This window comes from Carlito syrichta, unplaced genomic scaffold (genome assembly GCF_000164805.1).
Source record: "Carlito syrichta isolate Samal-C Ts95f unplaced genomic scaffold, Tarsius_syrichta-2.0.1 Scaffold302419, whole genome shotgun sequence".
NCBI lineage: Eukaryota > Metazoa > Chordata > Mammalia > Primates > Tarsiidae > Carlito > Carlito syrichta.
Window position 1 is genome coordinate 106,746 of NW_007246515.1, and position 17,183 is coordinate 123,928.

Below are 17,183 nucleotides of genomic sequence, written 5' to 3' on the forward strand. Positions count from 1 at the left end.
TGTGTGTGTGTGTGTGTGTGTGTTGGAGTCTCATTCTGTTGCCCAGGCTGGAGTGCAGTGACACACTTACAACCACGCCAGCTTGACCTGCTGGGCTCTGGCAATCCTTCCACTTCAGCCTTTCAAGTAGCTGGAACTACAGGTGCACGCTACCACACCTGGCTTATTTATTTATTTATTTATCTATCTATTTATTTATTTATTTATTTATTGTAGAGATGAGGTCTCGCTAAGTTGCCCAGGCTGATCTCGAACCCGCGGTCTCAGGCAATCCACTCCTCTCAGCCTCCCGTAATGCTGGGATGACAGGCTGAGCCACCGAGCCCAGCTGAGTTCCTCTTTTTTTAAAATATAGTCATGCGCTGCTTAATGACAGGGATACATTCTGAAAAATGCATCATTAGGTGATTTCATCTTGAGAGTATCATTGCGTGTACCTACAAAAACCTAGATGGCATAGCCTACTACACACCTAGGCTGAATGGTATAACCTATAGTTCCTCAGCTATAAATTGTGCAGCATGTTACTCTACTGAATACTGGTAGGCAATTGTGATGCAATAGTATTTTTGTATTCAACTATACCTAAACTTAGAAAAGGTGCAGTAAAAATATGGTATAAAACATAACAAATGGTACAACTGCCTGAATGGCGTTTACAGGATAGAAAGTTGCTCTGGTTGTGTAAGGTAGTATTGAGTGAATGTGAAGGCCCAGGATGTTGTCACACACTACTGTAGATGTTATAAACCCTGTACACGTAGGCTACATTAAATCTATTAAAAATATTGTTCTTTCTTCAATAATAAGTTAACCTTAGTTTACTATCAGTTTCTTTCTAAACTTTTAAAATGTTTTAGCTTTGTGACTCTTGCTGTAAAAACACTTAGCTTAAAACACACCAACACATTATATAGCTGTACAAGATTTTTTTCTTTATATCCTTACTATGTAAGTCTTTTTCTATTTAAAAATTGTTTATTTTATTTTGCTACTTTTTAAACTTTTTTGTTAAAAATAACACTTGTACAAGCACACACATTAGCCTAGCCTATACAGGGTCAGGATCATCAATATCACTGTCTTCTAACTCTGCACCTTGTCCCACTGAAAGGTTTCCAGGGCAATAATGCACATGGAACTGTCATCTATTATAGCAATTCCTTCTTCTGGAATATCTCCTGGAGGACCTGCCTGAGGCTATTTTATAGTTAACTTTTTTAAATAAGTAGAAGTACACGCTAAAATAACAATGAAAATGTATTGTAGCATAGTAAATACATAAATCAGTAACAGTCTATTACCATGATCAAGTATTATGTACTGTATATAATTGTATGTGCTATACTTTTATACAACTGGCAACACAGCAGGTTTGTTTGCAAAATCACCACAAATGAGTGAGTAACGTGTTGTGCTACAACTTATGAAGGTTGTAATCTCATTATGCAACAAGAGTTTTTCAGCTCCATTATAATCTTATGGGACCCCTGCAGTATATGAGGTCTTCCATTGACCAAGAGACTTTATGTGGAACATGACTGTAATTGCAGTGTACTAATATTTTGCTCTATGGTTAATTCTCTGGTGTTCTGAGGTGAGTGGATTGCCTGAGCCCGCAGGTTCAAGATCAGCCTGGGCAACTTGGCGAGGCCTCATCTCTACAATAAAACAAAAATTTAGCTGGGTGTGGTAGCACACGCCTGTAGTTCCAGCTACTTGGAAGGTGGAGGTAGAAAGATCGCCAGAGTCCAGCAGGTTAAGGGTGCAGTGGCCGGGAGTGGCCACTGCACTCCGGTCTGGGTGACAGAGTGAGACTCCAACTCAACAACAACAACAACAACAACAACAAAAGAACTCAATTCCATTTACAATAGCAGCCAAAAAGCTAAAATACCTAGGAATATATTTAACCAAGGAGATGAAAGATCTCTGTAAGAACTACAAAACCCTGATGAAAGAAATTGCAGAGGACACAAACAAATGGAGAAGCACCTACTCTCATGGATTAGAAGAATAAACATTGTTAAAATGACCATATTACCCAAAGTAATCTACAGATTCAACACAATCTCATCAAACTACCAATGTTACTGTTCACAGAATTAGAAAAAACAATCCCATAATCCATATGGAACCAAAAAAGAGCCAGAATAGCAAAAGCAATCCTGAGCAAAAAGAACAAAGCTGGAGGCATTTATTACCTGATTTCAAACTATGCTACAAGGCTGTAGTAACCAAAACAGTGTGTTACTGGTACAAGAGCAGACAAATGGACCAGTGGAACAAAATGGAGAATCCAGAAACAAACTCAAATACCTACAATCAACTGATCTCTGACAAAGCAGACAAAAACATAGACTGGGGAAAGGACATCCTATTCAACAAATGGTGCCTGGAAGATTGGAAAGCTACATGCAGACACGCAAATCTTGATCCCTCTCTCTCACCATACTCAAAAACTCAAGGTGGGTGAAAGAGGTAAATGTCAGACCTGAAACCATAAAAATCCCAGACCAGTTGGGTGTGGTGGCTCAAGCCTGCACTCCCAGCACTTTAGGGGGCCAAGGCGAGAGGACTGCCTGAGCCCGGGGGTTCAAGACCATCCTGGGGAACTTGGCAAGACCTCATTGCTACCATAAACCAAAAACTTAGCCAAGCGTGGTAGCACACGCCTGTAGTTCCAGCTACTTGGAAGGCTGAGGTGGAAGGATCGCCGGAGCGCAGGTCGAGGCTACGGTGGTCGTGAGCATGCCACTGTACTCCAGCCTGTGCGATAGACTGAGACTCCAACTCAAAAAAAAAAATAAAAAAAATCCTAGACTAAAACCTAGGAAAGACTGTCCCGGACATCAGTCTAGGCCAAGAATTTATGGCTAAAACCCCAAAAGCAAAATGCACCAAAAACAAAAATAGTAAGTGGTACTGAATTTAACTAAAAAGCTTCTGCACAGCCAAAGAAATAAGCAACAGAACAAATAGGCAACTTACAGAATGGGAGAAGACATTTGTAAACTGTATATCTGACAAAGGACTGATATCCAGAATCTACAAAGAACTCACACAAATGAGCAAGAAAAAAGCAAATGATATCAACAGAAGTCTCAAAAGAAGATATACAAATGGCTATCAAACGTACAAAAATGCTCAGCAATACTAACTGGCAGAGAAGTGTAATTTAAAATCACAATGAGATACTACTTTACACTAGTCAGAATGGCCAATAATTTTTTTTTTTAGAAAGCAGGATTTGAGCCGGGCTCGGTAGCTCAGCCTGTAATCCCGCACCTTGGGAGGTTGAGGTGAGTGGATTGCCTGAGCCTGCGGGTTCAAGACCTGCCTGGGCAACTTGGTGAGCCCTCATCTCTACAATAAATCAAAAAATTAACCAGGTGTGGTAGTGCACGCCTGTAGTTCCAGCTACTTGGAAGGCTGAGGCGGAAGGATCGCCGGAGCCCAGCAGGTCGAGGCTGTGGTGGCCTAGAGCGGCCACTGCACTCCAGTCTGGGCGACAGAGTGAGACTCCAACTCAAAAAAAAAAAAAAAAAAAAGAAAGAAAGCAGGATTTGTTGAGAGGACAGAAAAGCTCCCACAGTGGGAGGGGACACAAAGGGATTGGCCAGCCATTATTTAAAAAATCAAAAAACTACAGAAGCGGACACAGATGCAGTGAAAAGGGAACTCTTACTCTTATACACTTAATAGGAGTGTAAATTAGTACAACTTTTATGGAAGTTGGTATGGATATTTCCAAAAGAATTAAAAGTAGATTTACTATTTGATCCATCAACCCCACTACTAGGTATTTATGCCCAAAGGGACAAAGGTCATTATATAAAAAAGATACCTCAGGCCGGGTGCAGTGTCTCATGTTTATAATCCCAGCACTTTGGGAGGCCAAGGTGAAAGGACTGCCTAAGCCCACAGGTTTGAGTCCAGCGTGGGCAACTTGGCAAGACCTCATCTCTACAATAAATCAAAAAATTAGCTGGATGTGGTGGCGCATGACTGTAGTTCCAGCTACTTGGAAGGTTGAGGCAAAAGGATCACCTGAGCCCAGCAGGTGGAGGCTGCGGTGGCCATGAGCATGCCACTGCACTCCAGCCTGGGCCAGAGTGAGACTTCGACTCAAAAAAAAAAAAAAAAAAAACTGTACTCACATGTTCGTCACCACACAAGTCACAATTGCAAGGATATGGAATCAACCCAAATGACCATCAACTGATCAATGGATAATGAAAATGTGGTATATATCTACTATGGAGTACTATTCCGCCATCAAAAGAATGAAATAATGTCTTTTGCAGCAAGCTGAATGGAATTCACCCTAAGTGAACTAACACAGGAACAGAAAACCAAACACCGCATGTTCTCACTTATAAGTAGGACCTAAACTAAGGATCTGCAAAGGCATAGAGAATGATGTGATGGATACTGGAGATTCAGAAGAGGGAAAAGGAGAAGAGGGGAAGGGATTTAAAACAATCACCTAGGCTCAGCCTATAATCCTGCGCCTTTGGGAGGCTGAGGTGAGTGGATTGCCTGAGTCCGCGGGTTCGAGACCTGCCTGGGCAGCGAGACCTCGTCTCTACAATAAATCAAAAAACCAGCCGGGTGTGGTAGCGCATGCCTGTAATTCCAGCTACTTGGAAGGCTGAGGCGGAAGGATCGCCGGAGCCCAGCAGGTCGAGGCTGCGGTGGCCGGGACTGCACTCCAGTCTGGGCGACAGAGTGAGATTCCAACTCAAAAAAACAAAACAAACAAAAAAAAACCAATCACCTATAGGGTGATTACAGTGTACACAGGTAGAAGTGGTGGGTACCCTTAAAGCCCAGACTTCACTTCCACTATACAATGCAACCATGTAACCAAAAACTATTTGTACCCCCTCAAGCTATTGAAATAAAATTAAAAAGTAAAAAAAAAATTTTTTTAAATATTTAGACAATTTTTAATTAAGTATTTTTACCATAATGGAAAACAATGTGGGGGAAAAGTTTTTCAGTTTTTTCATATTAGTTTTTAAATCACTTGGGATTGATACATTTCAGTTTTTTAAAAATTGACTCACTGTCAGTGACAAGTAAGGTCTATGTAGACCAATGTGTAATCATTACAAAAATTTACAAGTAAAGACTTGCCCTTCCTTCAAGGACATCTTGATTCCGCGAGCCTGCAGTGTTACTGGGGATCACACTAAGGCAGCTGTTAACCCCAGGTAGTCATTGTTCATACCTCTCCACTCTCAAGCATCCTATTTTTGAAAAATAAAGTCAGCCTTGTTATAATTGCTTTCTCCTACCTGTGGTACTGTCGGACCCATTTGTATTCATTCACTGTTGTAACTTCCCATTCTGTTACAATTAACTTAACCTCTGTGTAGATCAAGTGCTTTAATTTTGGTACTAATTGAACGCAGTGATATTTTAGCTAGAGACATGTGTCTGCTCCTTGAGATTCCTGCTCTGTGGCTGACAAGCCTGTGGGACATCTATGTGACGCACTTCCTGTGCTACTTGCTTTGTACAGCCATCTCCCACAGGTAAAAGCACTTATTTGTTATTTTTAAAGCCAGTGCACAGTTTATAACAAAGTAATAATGCTTTTCTTAGTCTAACTGGAGAGACAGGCTAGGCAGATTCTAAATGAAAGCTATCCTTGTTGCATTTCAAAGAATATAAAATTAAGATGCTACAGGGTAAACTTTTATTTCAGAACTCAAACATATATTTTCCATTAATAAACACATGCACACTTTCTATAAATTAAATAACAGACTCCACAAGATATATTTATTTTTACCAAGAAAATCAATTTGTGTTACCTCATGATTAGTCGCACTAGGACTGTTGCAGTTCTGTGTCCATGAGAACATTGCCGTCCTTGTCCTTAACTCTTACCCGACCAGATGTGTACTTGGTCTCTTGGTGACCATTTGCATACACAGTTTTAACAGTGCCATCTAGATATTCCCGTCTCTTGAACTGGGTGGTATGCACTTCTCTTTGGCCATTATTAAACTCTATGATTTTGTTGCCATCACTGTAATATTTAAAATAAAATCTCTTAAAAAGGAATATGCAACAGAAAAATGAGTTAAAAGCCACCTTTCGATTCTGGCAATTATGTCTCCTGGAGCAGGGGTCCCCCACCCCCAGGCCACTGACTGGGACTGGCGCGTGGCCTGTTAGGAAGCCGGCCACACAGCAGGAGGTGAGCAACAAGTGAGTAGAGCTCCACATTCTGTCAGATCAGTGGTGGCAATAGTTTCTCATAGGAGCACAAACCCTACTGTGAACTGTACATGCGAGGGATCCAGGTTGTGCACTCCTTATGAGAATCTAATGCCTGATAATCACTAACCCCCCACCCCCATCTGTGGAAAAACTGTCTTCCAGAAACCAGTCCTTGATGCGAAAAAAGATTGGACCACTATCCTAGAGACATGCCTTGGGCTTTTTCACTGTACCACTGCAAGTTCTCTCGACAGTGTTTTCTTCAGGCTGATAGTTCCAATTATCAGATTAGCACTTACGTGTGCCCATGAAAAGATTTGTTTTAATAAATGTATATTTTCACCACAAAATGTTTAGCTTTTCCTTTAATTTGTGTTCTTCCTCTCATAAAATGGTCACTGCATTAAAGTTGACCCTTCTTTTCATGAACTTAAAAACCATTCTATTGGCCGGGAAGAGAGTTATGTTCCTAAGAAGGGGCACAATCAGACTTAAAACCTGTTTTCAGGCAGTGGAACAAAAAAGCAGAATATGAAACATAATTAGCACCAAACTGACTGCGTGACATGCCTATGGGACATTCACATGGAACCCCCCAAATGCAGGTGTAGCATGCCATTAGAAATGCAAGGTTGAAACGACAGAATTCCCACTTATAAACACAGAAGGACAGGTGCTATGCCAAGTGGCTTTTTCTATGAACATAATGGTGTCATACCGTTGCACTCTGACGATTGTACCATCTGGGAAAATGCTTTCTTCTTGTCCATCGGCAAATAAGTTTTTAATTGTCTGGTCAGGAAACGTGATTTCTTTTCTTCCATCTGGGAAATGTTTTTCTGTTTAAAAAAGGTTATTTACTATGAATATTGCTTAAGGAAGGGAAGGAAGAAATTAATAAGGAGAGGGTGGAGTCAACTTTACCTATTTGTCCACTTGAGAAATGTAAGACTTCTAGTCCCTCTGGGTACGTAGTGTGAGTGGTCTGGGCAGCTGCATAGTAGTAGATCTGTAAAGACACAAGGTCAGTTCGCCTCTGCTCCAGAGGTGGTTAGCTATGGAGAAGAATGCCCCCTTGGAAACGTACCACTCTCTCATCCGGCATGACCTGCTTCACATCCCCATTAAAAAAAGTGACAGTGATGGTCTTTCCATCCACGCTCACTTCCTTCCGAGTTCCATTGGGAAACAGTATAACACGGCACCCATTCTTATAAACCTTTTCCACCTAAAAAAAAAACCCACAAGATTATCACTAGGGGAAATTTCCTCCTGAGATCACATGACCAATATATGCCCAATTCTCCTGTCTACTTTGAAATTTTTCATAATAAAAAGGAAAACATTATCTCAAGAGCCTTTATTTCATCAGGAGTTGCCAACTGGTGATTTTCTAATTTTCTCAGTCCTTTTCTATATATTAGCTGGAATTCTAAAACAGAAAACTTTTCCTCATCAATGATTTGCTACCCCTAAAGTAGACTTTGTATAGGAAAGTCTGACTACTGCTTTGGACAGTTGTCCTTTCTCCTTCCCTTATTCCTCAAGGTTAACAGTGAACGCTGACCCTATAATTTCAACTGAAGTGTATCAGATCAGGGTATCTGACAAACGAAACTTTCCATAAATAAGAGGACAAATTCCCTCAAAACCTTCCTCTAACAAATCCCCTGTGTGTCCCTTCCTTTCTCATTTCCTTTTTTGGCTGGAACCCCCAGGCAGTTTTCCCACTCAGAAACTTTCCGACGCACAAGAATAAAACTGCAGGATGGAGATGTGAAGGGAGGCCACTGCCTCGGATCAGGACTGGGACCGGGACCAGGATCGGGATCAAAAGGGCTATAGGAAAGGAAGGCCTAGGGTAAATGGAGGCTTAAAAGAGGTGCCAAGGATTCCAAAGCCTTCTTAGCTGTTTGGAGCAAGAATAAAGAGCTCACACAAAGGGACTGTATGCCTCCTGCCACTGGCTCTCAAAAGCAGAAATGGCACCTACATGCATGTCGTACACAGAGCTCCAAGGTTCAAGCCCCAAAGTACTGAAGTCACCCTTAGATCGTAAAGATCAACTGTTTTAGAATCTTAAGTGTATCAACCCATGTTTATTTTTATACCATTATTCAAAAACATTTTTTAACCTTTCCATCAGGATGACTTATTTCTCCTTGTATTTCTCCTATTTCTTCCTCTTCTTTATAGTCAGGATCTGGGAGGTTAACCAGTTCAAGTGGCTCCCTGGGTGAGGCAGCCTGTAAGGACAAGGACACAACGTTTCAAGAACTAAAACCTACACTTGTTTCCGAAAGCTAGACTTTGACACTATAGGATCCTATGACTAGTGTTTTCAATGTTAAGTAAAAAGCCTCCTTTATACAGTTTAGAAGCTTAAGTCAGTTGATGAACCAACTTCAAGCCTGGGTAATCTATTTGAATATAAAAAATAGAGCTTTACTTGTTCCTTATCCAAAATGCCTAAATCTTGAAGAGGTGCAGACTTGGATCTTCGAGATGATTTTCCTATTAAAATAAAATTGTCAGAGTTAGTTTTAATATTTAATTGAAAATTTAAAATTCTCTAGTATGGCCAAATATTTCTTTAGTTCACATCCTTCTTCTGTGAACTGCTTCATTCATAATTAAGATTATCTCAATATTCTTCTTTACTAATTTGGAGGAGTTCTCCATTAGACAAATTGAAATATTTATACAGGTACTTAAGTCCCAGGTGTCCAAGAAAGACAAAGACAATCTCTTCACAGAGAGTTTACAATCCAGGGGAAAGAACAGATGCTCAAATAACCTGAGAGGCCCCAGCACAGTGGCTCACACCTGTAATCCCAGCACACTTTGGGAGGCCGAAGTGAGAGGCCATGGGTTCGAGACCATGGTTCGAGCCCATGGGTTCGAGACCAGCCTGGGCAACTTGGCGAGACCTCATCTCTACAATAAATAAGTAAAAAAAAATTAGCTGAGCATGGTGGTGTGTGCATACAGTTCCAGCTACTTGGAAGGCTGAGGCGGAAGGATTGCTTGAGCCCAGCAGGTTGAGGCTCCGGTGGCCATGAGCATTCCACTGCACTCCAGACTGGGCAACAGAGTAAGACTCCAACTAAAAAAAAAAAAGGAAAAAAGTATAGACAGAAGAGGCCTCTAAGAAGATCTATGGAATTTGGCTTGACCAAATAACCAACTATTTAGTTAAAACCTGGCCAGGCACAGTGGCTCAAGCCTGCAATCCCAGCACTTTGGGAGGCTGAGGTGAGAGGTTTGCCTGAGCTCAGAGATTCAAGACCAGCCTGAACAACATGGTAAGACTTTGTCTCTACAATAAATCAAAAACTTAGCTGGGCATGGCGGCCGTGAGCATACCACTGCACTCCAGCCTAGGCAACAGAGTAAGACTCTGACTCAAAATAAATAAACAAACAAATAAAACCTAAATGCTCTAGTGGCTGTGATCTAAATTTTTATACCATGACCAACACAGTAATCACGTGCTGTGCCGGTAACACACACATTATAAAATAAGCATGCACACACTACAACCACCACCATTCACATTGAGGTGAATTTCTAAAGCTTTATTGAGGCTCTAATCTTTTCATCCTATAGACCAAGGGGTCATATTGTAAAAACTCCCAACCCTGAAAGACCTCAATGTTAAAATGTGTAACAGGCGCTGGATGCTACAGGAGAACGGCCTGGAGAAGGGCAGAGGCAGGTGGCTAGCCAGGAGGCGCCTAGGTATTGAGAGCCGACTATGTGGCACCAGGAGATAGGAAGAGTTCCTTTACACCACAGAAAGTCACTGAATTATAGGTCCCAAGTGGCCATATGTCAGTAATTTCATACGATTCAACATAATTCTTTTTTTCTTTTTTTTCTTTTGAGTTGGAGTCTCACTCTGTCGCCCAGACTAGAGTGCAGTGGCCGCTCCCGGACCCCACAGCCTCGACCTGCGGGGCTCCGGCAATCCTTCCGCCTCAGCCTTCCGAGTAGCCGGAATTATAGCCGCTACCACGCCCAGCTGATTTTTTGATTTATTGTAGAGAGGAGGTCTCGCTGCCCAGGCGGGTCTCGAACCCGCGGGCTCAGGCAATCCACTCACCTCAGCCTCCCAAAGGCGTGGGATTACAGGCTGAGCCACCGAGCCTGGCTTATTTTTTTTCTTTTTGAATTTTTGTTGAGATGAGGTCTCGTTATGTTGCCCAGGCTGGTCTCCAGCTCCTGGGCTCAAGTAATCCTCTCGCCTTAGCCTCCAAAAGTGCTGGGATCACAAGCATGAGCCACTACACCTGGCCTCAAATTTGACATTAATTAATAAATTCAGAAATATCTACAATATCAGCAGGATTGGTGATGCTTATTTTGGAGCAGTTCAGATTTCAGACTTGGGATGCTCAACCTATATATCAATTTATGGACACAAGGTAGTAAAATAATTTTAAAAAACAAGTATGGAATGTTATCAGGGTAGAAATTACTTGGGGAGTAAGATGATGCACAGATTTCAATTATATTTACTTTACTTCTTAAGTTGGATATAAACTCTCTATTCTTTTTTCTTTGAGTTGGAGTCTCACTCTGTCACCCCCAGGCTTGGGGGAAGTGGCATGCTCTCGGCCACTGCATCCTCGACCTGCTGGGCTCCGGCGATCCTTCCACCTCAGCCTTCCAAGTAGCTGGAACTTCAGGCACACGCCACCAGGCTAATTTTTTAATTTATTGTAGAGATGAGGTCTCACCAAATTGCCAGGGCTGCTCTCAAACCCAGAGGCTCAGGCAATCCTCTCACCTCAGTCTCCCAAAGTGCTGGGATTATAGGCATGAGCCACCACACCTGGCCTAAAATCTCTATTCTTTAAATTCTGAAATATTTTGTAAAAAGATCATGCAGCCCCTTACCTTGTGATGGCAAATAGTTTTCCTTGTGTTTTTCTACCTGGGTTCCAGAAGAAATTTGACTCTTTTGAAATCGAACAGATGGGTTCTATAGTATAAGAGATAATTTTTCATATGAAATAAGTGTTAGGCTACTTACTGATACCCTGAATGAAATTAACAGAACTCAGCTAGTGGTGAGAATACTACAGGTTTTGTTCATTTATGTTGTTTTCATTTATCACAACAGGCTAAAGTGAACAAACTGTTATCTAGGAAAGAACAATACACACACTCACAGACTCCTTGGGACATACATGCATTCTTCAAGTTGGGACGCTGCAGTCAAGGTAACCCAGACCGTCTTCTCTGACTGTCACAGAGCAGCGGAAGAGAGCACAGGCCTCAGCTAACAGTGTTCTGCCAAAGCTAGCCTCTCCTGGGTGCTCCCTTCCCACTTCATTAGAATCGCGCTGAGCCCAACTCTCCCTGAAAACACTAGGACGAGGCAGGCCAAGACCTCTCTGCCCTCCATTTCCACTCCCATTTCTGGCCAGATCCACCCCTGCCATTACCTATCCTGGCTGGGACATACTCCCTGCCAGGTGACAATGCTTCCAGCGCTGTCCTTGATGTCTCGTCCACTCCCGTTCCAATTTGTCCTCTGTCCTGCCTCTGCTACACACCCCAATGGGCCAACCCTGTAACTTATCATAATCAGTGCTATCAACATCTGCAATTATCAATAACTGCAAAAACCTTAACTTCAAAGTATTCCATTAATAAAGATCCCAAGCCGGGCTCGGTGGCTCAGCCTGTAATCCCGCGCTTTGGGAGGCTGAGGTGAGTAGATTGCCTGAGCCCGCGGGTTCGAGACTCGCCTGGGCAACTTGGCGAGACCTGATCTCTACAATAAATAAAAAAATCAGCCGGGCGTGGTAGCACATGCCTGTAATGCCGACTACTCACAAGGCTGAGGCGGAAGGATCGCCGGAGCCCAGCAGATCGAGGCTGCGGTAGCCGGGAGCGGCCACTGCACTCTAGTCTGGGGGACAGAGTGAGACTCCAACTCAAAAATAAATAAATAAATAAATAAAGATCCCAAATATAGGGCGCTCTAAAAAATAACAAGCCTGGTTCTTCAAAAACTCAACATAATATAAAAAGATGCTGAGGTACTTAGGGGTGAGATGCCATGATTTCTGCAATTACCTTCAAACAGTTCAGCAAGACAGACAAAAATACGGCCAGTGTTCATGGCAGCAGAGCCTGGGTGGGCATCCAGGTGCTCACCATACTATCCCTCACCTGGTATCTGCTTTAGGGAGCTTTCCTAATAAATGGTTGAGGGGACGCCACTTGGTGAATGCCACAGCCTGTCTCTGCAGCTCACTCTGCAACTACCTGACCCTGACAATGCTCACAAGTCACGGGACTCCACGGTGTCCTGAGTCATAGCATCTCTGTGTCCTCAAGCCTGGCACATGCCCTCCACATGCAGCTTAAGTCCACAGTGCACTGCAGCCACCCATGCCATGCAGGCTGCCACTTCTCTGCCCTCACTCACTTGGCAGCATTCACTTGGATGACCACATCTCCACCACCCCTAGCCCAAAAGGCTGAATAATTTCTTTCTTTTTCAAGCAATGTGGCCGGGCTCAGTAGCTCAGCCTGTAATCCCAACACTCTGGGAGGCTGAAGCAAGAGGATGGTTTGAACCCATGGGCAACTTGGCAAGATCTCGTCTCTACAATAAATCAAAAATTAGTCGGGCGTGGTAGCATGCATCTGTAGTTTAAGCTACTTGGAAAGTTGAGGCAGAAGGATCACCGGAGCCCAGTAGGTTGACGCTGGGGTGGCCGTGAGCTGCACTTCAGCCTGGGCAATGGAGTGAGACTCCAACTCAAAAAAAAAAAAAAAAAGGAAAAGAAAAAACAATGTGAACAACTCTCACTCTAACCATATGGTCTCTGACCCAGGTGGGCCCCAGCGCAGCCAGGAGATGACCACCTCAGGCTTTCTCCACCTCCTCACCTCTTGCCTCCCCATGCCCTGCCAGCTGCCCACACACGGGTCCAATCTATGCTGCACCTTCCGCCTCTGGGCACCACAGCCTCGCCTAGGAGTCATGGCCTGGTCTGACCAAGGCCCACCCTTTCCTCTCACTCAGCCAAGACATGCTTCTGTGATTCCCCCACCTCCTTCTGCATCAATATTTTCCTCTCTATGGAATCTGTCCTACCAATACATAAACACCTGCTAATTTTACCATCTTAAAAAAATAAAAATACTTCCCCTGTGACCACTACCCCCAACTCTTCAAAAGTGACTGCCAACTACCCCCACAGAGCTGTTAGCTGCACACATCCAGTTAGGCCCTCCTCTTCAACAGCCAAAGACACAAGTCTTCTGAGGGTCACATGCTCTCCCTTGGGCATATCCGATAGCCAGTTTCCAGTCCTCCTGTTATAGCAGCAGCACCTGACACGGTCGTCACACTCCTGCTGAGGCCTTTCTTCCCCACCTGGGGCCTCCAACCTCCTGCCCTCTGGCCTTGGTCCGCTCCTCCCTGTCCACACTCGCAGGCCCCAGCTATATCACACATCCAGACAACCTGAGCTTCTGTCCTGGCTGCAACCTCTGCTGTCCCGTATGGCTGTTGGGTCAGGACCTACCAGGAGGTCTAGTGGGCATTCGAACTACCTTCAGCCTTCCTGAGTTTCTGAGGCCACACGGGCTCTCTTCCTGTGGTCACTCCTAGTGACTGGGCCAAACCCAAAACTAAAGCACAGGCAGAGGTGGTTGGTTCCTGATCTCTTCCTTGCTGTTCCTGCTGCCAGCTCAGCAACAGCCCAAGCCACTTTTCTGGCAACCAAAAGGCCACCACTGCCTCTCCACCCAGTACTGCTTCTCCACTCACCAGTGCCTCTCCATCCAATAACTGCTTCTCCAGCCAATACTGCTTCTTTACCCACTACCACCTCTCTACCCAATACTGCTTCTCCAGTCATCAGTGCCTCCCCACCCAATACTGCTTCTCTACCCAACACTGCTTCTCCACCCACCACTGCTTCTCCACCCACCACTACCTCTCCCTCAATACTGCTTCTTCACTCACCAGTGCCTCGCCACCCAATACTGCTTCTCTATCAATACTGCTTCTCCATCTACCACTGCTTCTCCACCCAATACTGCTTCTCCATTCAATACTGCTTCTTTACCCACCACCACCTCTTCACCCAATACTACTCCTCCAGCCACCACTGCCTCTCCACCCACCATTGTACCTGGTCAAGCCACTGGCATCTCTAGTCCAAATTCCACCCCACCTAAGATGGCACCACAGTCCTCGCTTCTCCATAGCACCCCACTCCACCTCACACCTTATTGACCTGTACTATTATTCTTAGTCTCTCTCCCACGACTGGAATGTCAGCAACATGAGGGCAAGGAATTCTATCTGATTTTCTCACTGCTGTACCCTCAGGACCTAAAGCAATGCCTGGCACATCCAAGTTCTTCATATAGACAAATGAAAGGCCAGTGACTTGATTTAAAAGGACCACATCCTGGATACGCACATGACTCTCCGCAAAAGTTTCACTTGATCTGTTTTAACAGAGACCATCTGCTACTGTGGTAAATCTCCTTTATAGGAATTATAAAAATGAATCTGAAAAGCACCTATATATAGCAATGCTTGAAACGTTTTCTAAATTATCATAAAATATACACCACGAGCTTACCATCTTAACCATTTTTAGGTGCACAGTTACAGTGGCATTAAGTATATCCACATGGCTGTGCAGCCATCACCACCACCCATTCTCCAGAATCTTTCATCATCCCAAACAGAAAGTCTGCCCCCAATGACAAAACTCCCTGCCCCTCCTCCCTCAGCCTCTGGCACCCACCATCTTACTTTGTCTCTATGAATGTGAATGGTAAAACATTTACTATCCCCCCAAACACCTGACAAGACCAGCCAGCCACACCTACCATGGACTCCCCTTTCTTCAAGGCAGTCACACCATGATCTGCCTTGGGGCTGCTTTCTACAGCTTCTGCTTTCTTCCAGGCATCCAGTCGGAATCTTTCCATGACTTTTATTTCCTCCCGGAGGTCTGTATTCTCTTTGACTAACATTTCTATCTGGCTTCTGAGACGGCTGTGTGTACTTGACCATTTTGTTTCCTTTCTTTTCAAATCTTCCTGTAAATCTGCTATTTGCTGTTTTAAAACCTCTCAAATAACAATAATAATAAAGCATTACTAGAAGTAAAACAATAGAAGAGACACATCAATGAAACAGAATAGCTAGCCTAGCACAGACAGCCAAAGGGAAGACTTCGCCAATAAACAACACTTCAAGAACACTGGGTTTTTCAGGAATGGGGAGGAGGGGACCAAGTTAGGACCCACCTCATACCATCATCAGAAGAACAGAAATGACATAAAGGTGTAGGCGAGTGAATGATGGCACTTAATTATATGGCAATTCTAGGTAATACTAAAACAAAGAATGAAGATAATTTTTATGTTACAAATGATTTCAGTACACAGTACTATCTTTTTCTGCTTGTGTGTTTTTGAGGCAGAGTCTCACTCTATAGTCCAGGCTGAAGTGCAGTGGCATGATCTCAGCTCACTTAGCCTTGACCCCCTGGATTCAAGTGATCTTTCTGTCTCAGCCTCCCAAGCAGTTGGGGCTATAGGCACCCGCAACCACACCTGGCTAATTTTTGTAGAGATGAGGTCTGGCTATGTTGCTCAGGCTGGTCATATACTATGATTAATGTTAAAACAAACAAAAAACCCCATGAATACATATACATGTACTTGTTAAAAATTTCTTTGGAAAGATGCAAGAGACTGGAAACACTGCCTCAAGAGAGGTGAATTAGAACGCAAACAAATCAACTGTAAAAATACACCCATGAGCGATCTGAATATGGATTTTAAGTCTTAGTGGATGTTAAAGAATTAGTTAATTTTGTTAGGTGTAGCAAAGGTATGGTAATCCAATTTTTTTTAAAGCATCTTTCTCAGTTAGAGAAACATATTAGATTAATTACAGGTAGAATGACCAGATGTCTGAGATTTCATTTAAAATATTCCAGATTTTTTAAAAGGAGTGTGGGAGGGAGGGAAGGAGGAAAAGAGAGAGAGAGAGAGAGAGAGAGAGAGAGAGAGAGAGAGAGAGAGAGAGAGAACGCTTAGAGAGACAAAATGATCACTGGTTAAGTCTGGGAATTTATTATATTATTCTTGCTACTTTCAAGTACTTTCAAACTTTTCCGTAATAAAAAAAAATTATTTAAAAATAAAAAAAGCCGGGCACAGTGGCTCATGCTTATAATCCCAGCACTTTGAGAGGCAGAGTCAAGAGGACTACCTGAACTCAGGAGTTTGAGACCAGCCTGGGCAACTTGGCGAGACCTCATCTCCACAATAAATCACACACACACACACACAAAGTCAGCCAGTCATGGTGGCACATGTCTGTAGTTCCAGCTACTTGGAAGGCTGAGGAGGAAGAATCGCCTGAACCCAGCACTGCACTCCAGGGCTGGGTGACAGAGTGAGACTCCAACTCAAAAAAAAAAAAAAAAAAAATTAAAAGGCAAAAACTGAATTAGGTGACTAGGGCAAGGGTGAGAGGGAGAAATTTTATAAACATCTTTTTCAGGACTTTTGGACGGGAGGATATTGATATCATCTTTTGAAATACATCTTTTAATATTGTTGAAATCTAACATAGTAGATTTAATAAACTAAGCATTAGCCAAAACATAGTAACAAGTTTCCCCCTGCAAAAATAAATAAATAGAATTAAAGACCCTGAGCACCATCGCATGCAGTAGCTGTCGATGTGCAGGTGAGATTGCTCAAGGATGGCTAAAACATCTCTCATAGCAAGAAAAGGACAGAAATCAAAAATACTAGAAATTAAAATATAGAAAGGGGAAGATGAGTTTGCTTTTTTTTTTTTAATTATATATTTTATTTTATTTTTTTTTTGAGTTGGAGTCTCACTCTGTCGCCCAGACTGGAGTGCCGTGGCCGCT

The 17,183-nt window shown here is 43.2% G+C and overlaps 1 protein-coding gene across 1 annotated transcript in view; it reads right to left on the reverse strand.

Moving 5' to 3' along the window:
• Positions 1 to 5,690: 5,690 nt before the first annotated feature.
• CENPJ (centromere protein J) overlaps positions 5,691 to 17,183 on the reverse strand; it is a 36,976-nt gene continuing 25,483 nt past the window's right edge. The window contains exons 9-16 of the mRNA XM_008056621.2: positions 15,115 to 15,357; positions 11,140 to 11,224; positions 8,687 to 8,751; positions 8,373 to 8,483; positions 7,325 to 7,465; positions 7,162 to 7,246; positions 6,956 to 7,076; positions 5,691 to 6,043 (exon numbers count right to left, since the gene is read on the reverse strand). Of these exons, the coding sequence (XP_008054812.1) occupies positions 5,842 to 6,043; positions 6,956 to 7,076; positions 7,162 to 7,246; positions 7,325 to 7,465; positions 8,373 to 8,483; positions 8,687 to 8,751; positions 11,140 to 11,224; positions 15,115 to 15,357 (1,053 nt within the window). The 3' untranslated portion in view covers positions 5,691 to 5,841. The remainder of the gene's footprint in view (positions 6,044 to 6,955; positions 7,077 to 7,161; positions 7,247 to 7,324; positions 7,466 to 8,372; positions 8,484 to 8,686; positions 8,752 to 11,139; positions 11,225 to 15,114; positions 15,358 to 17,183) is intronic.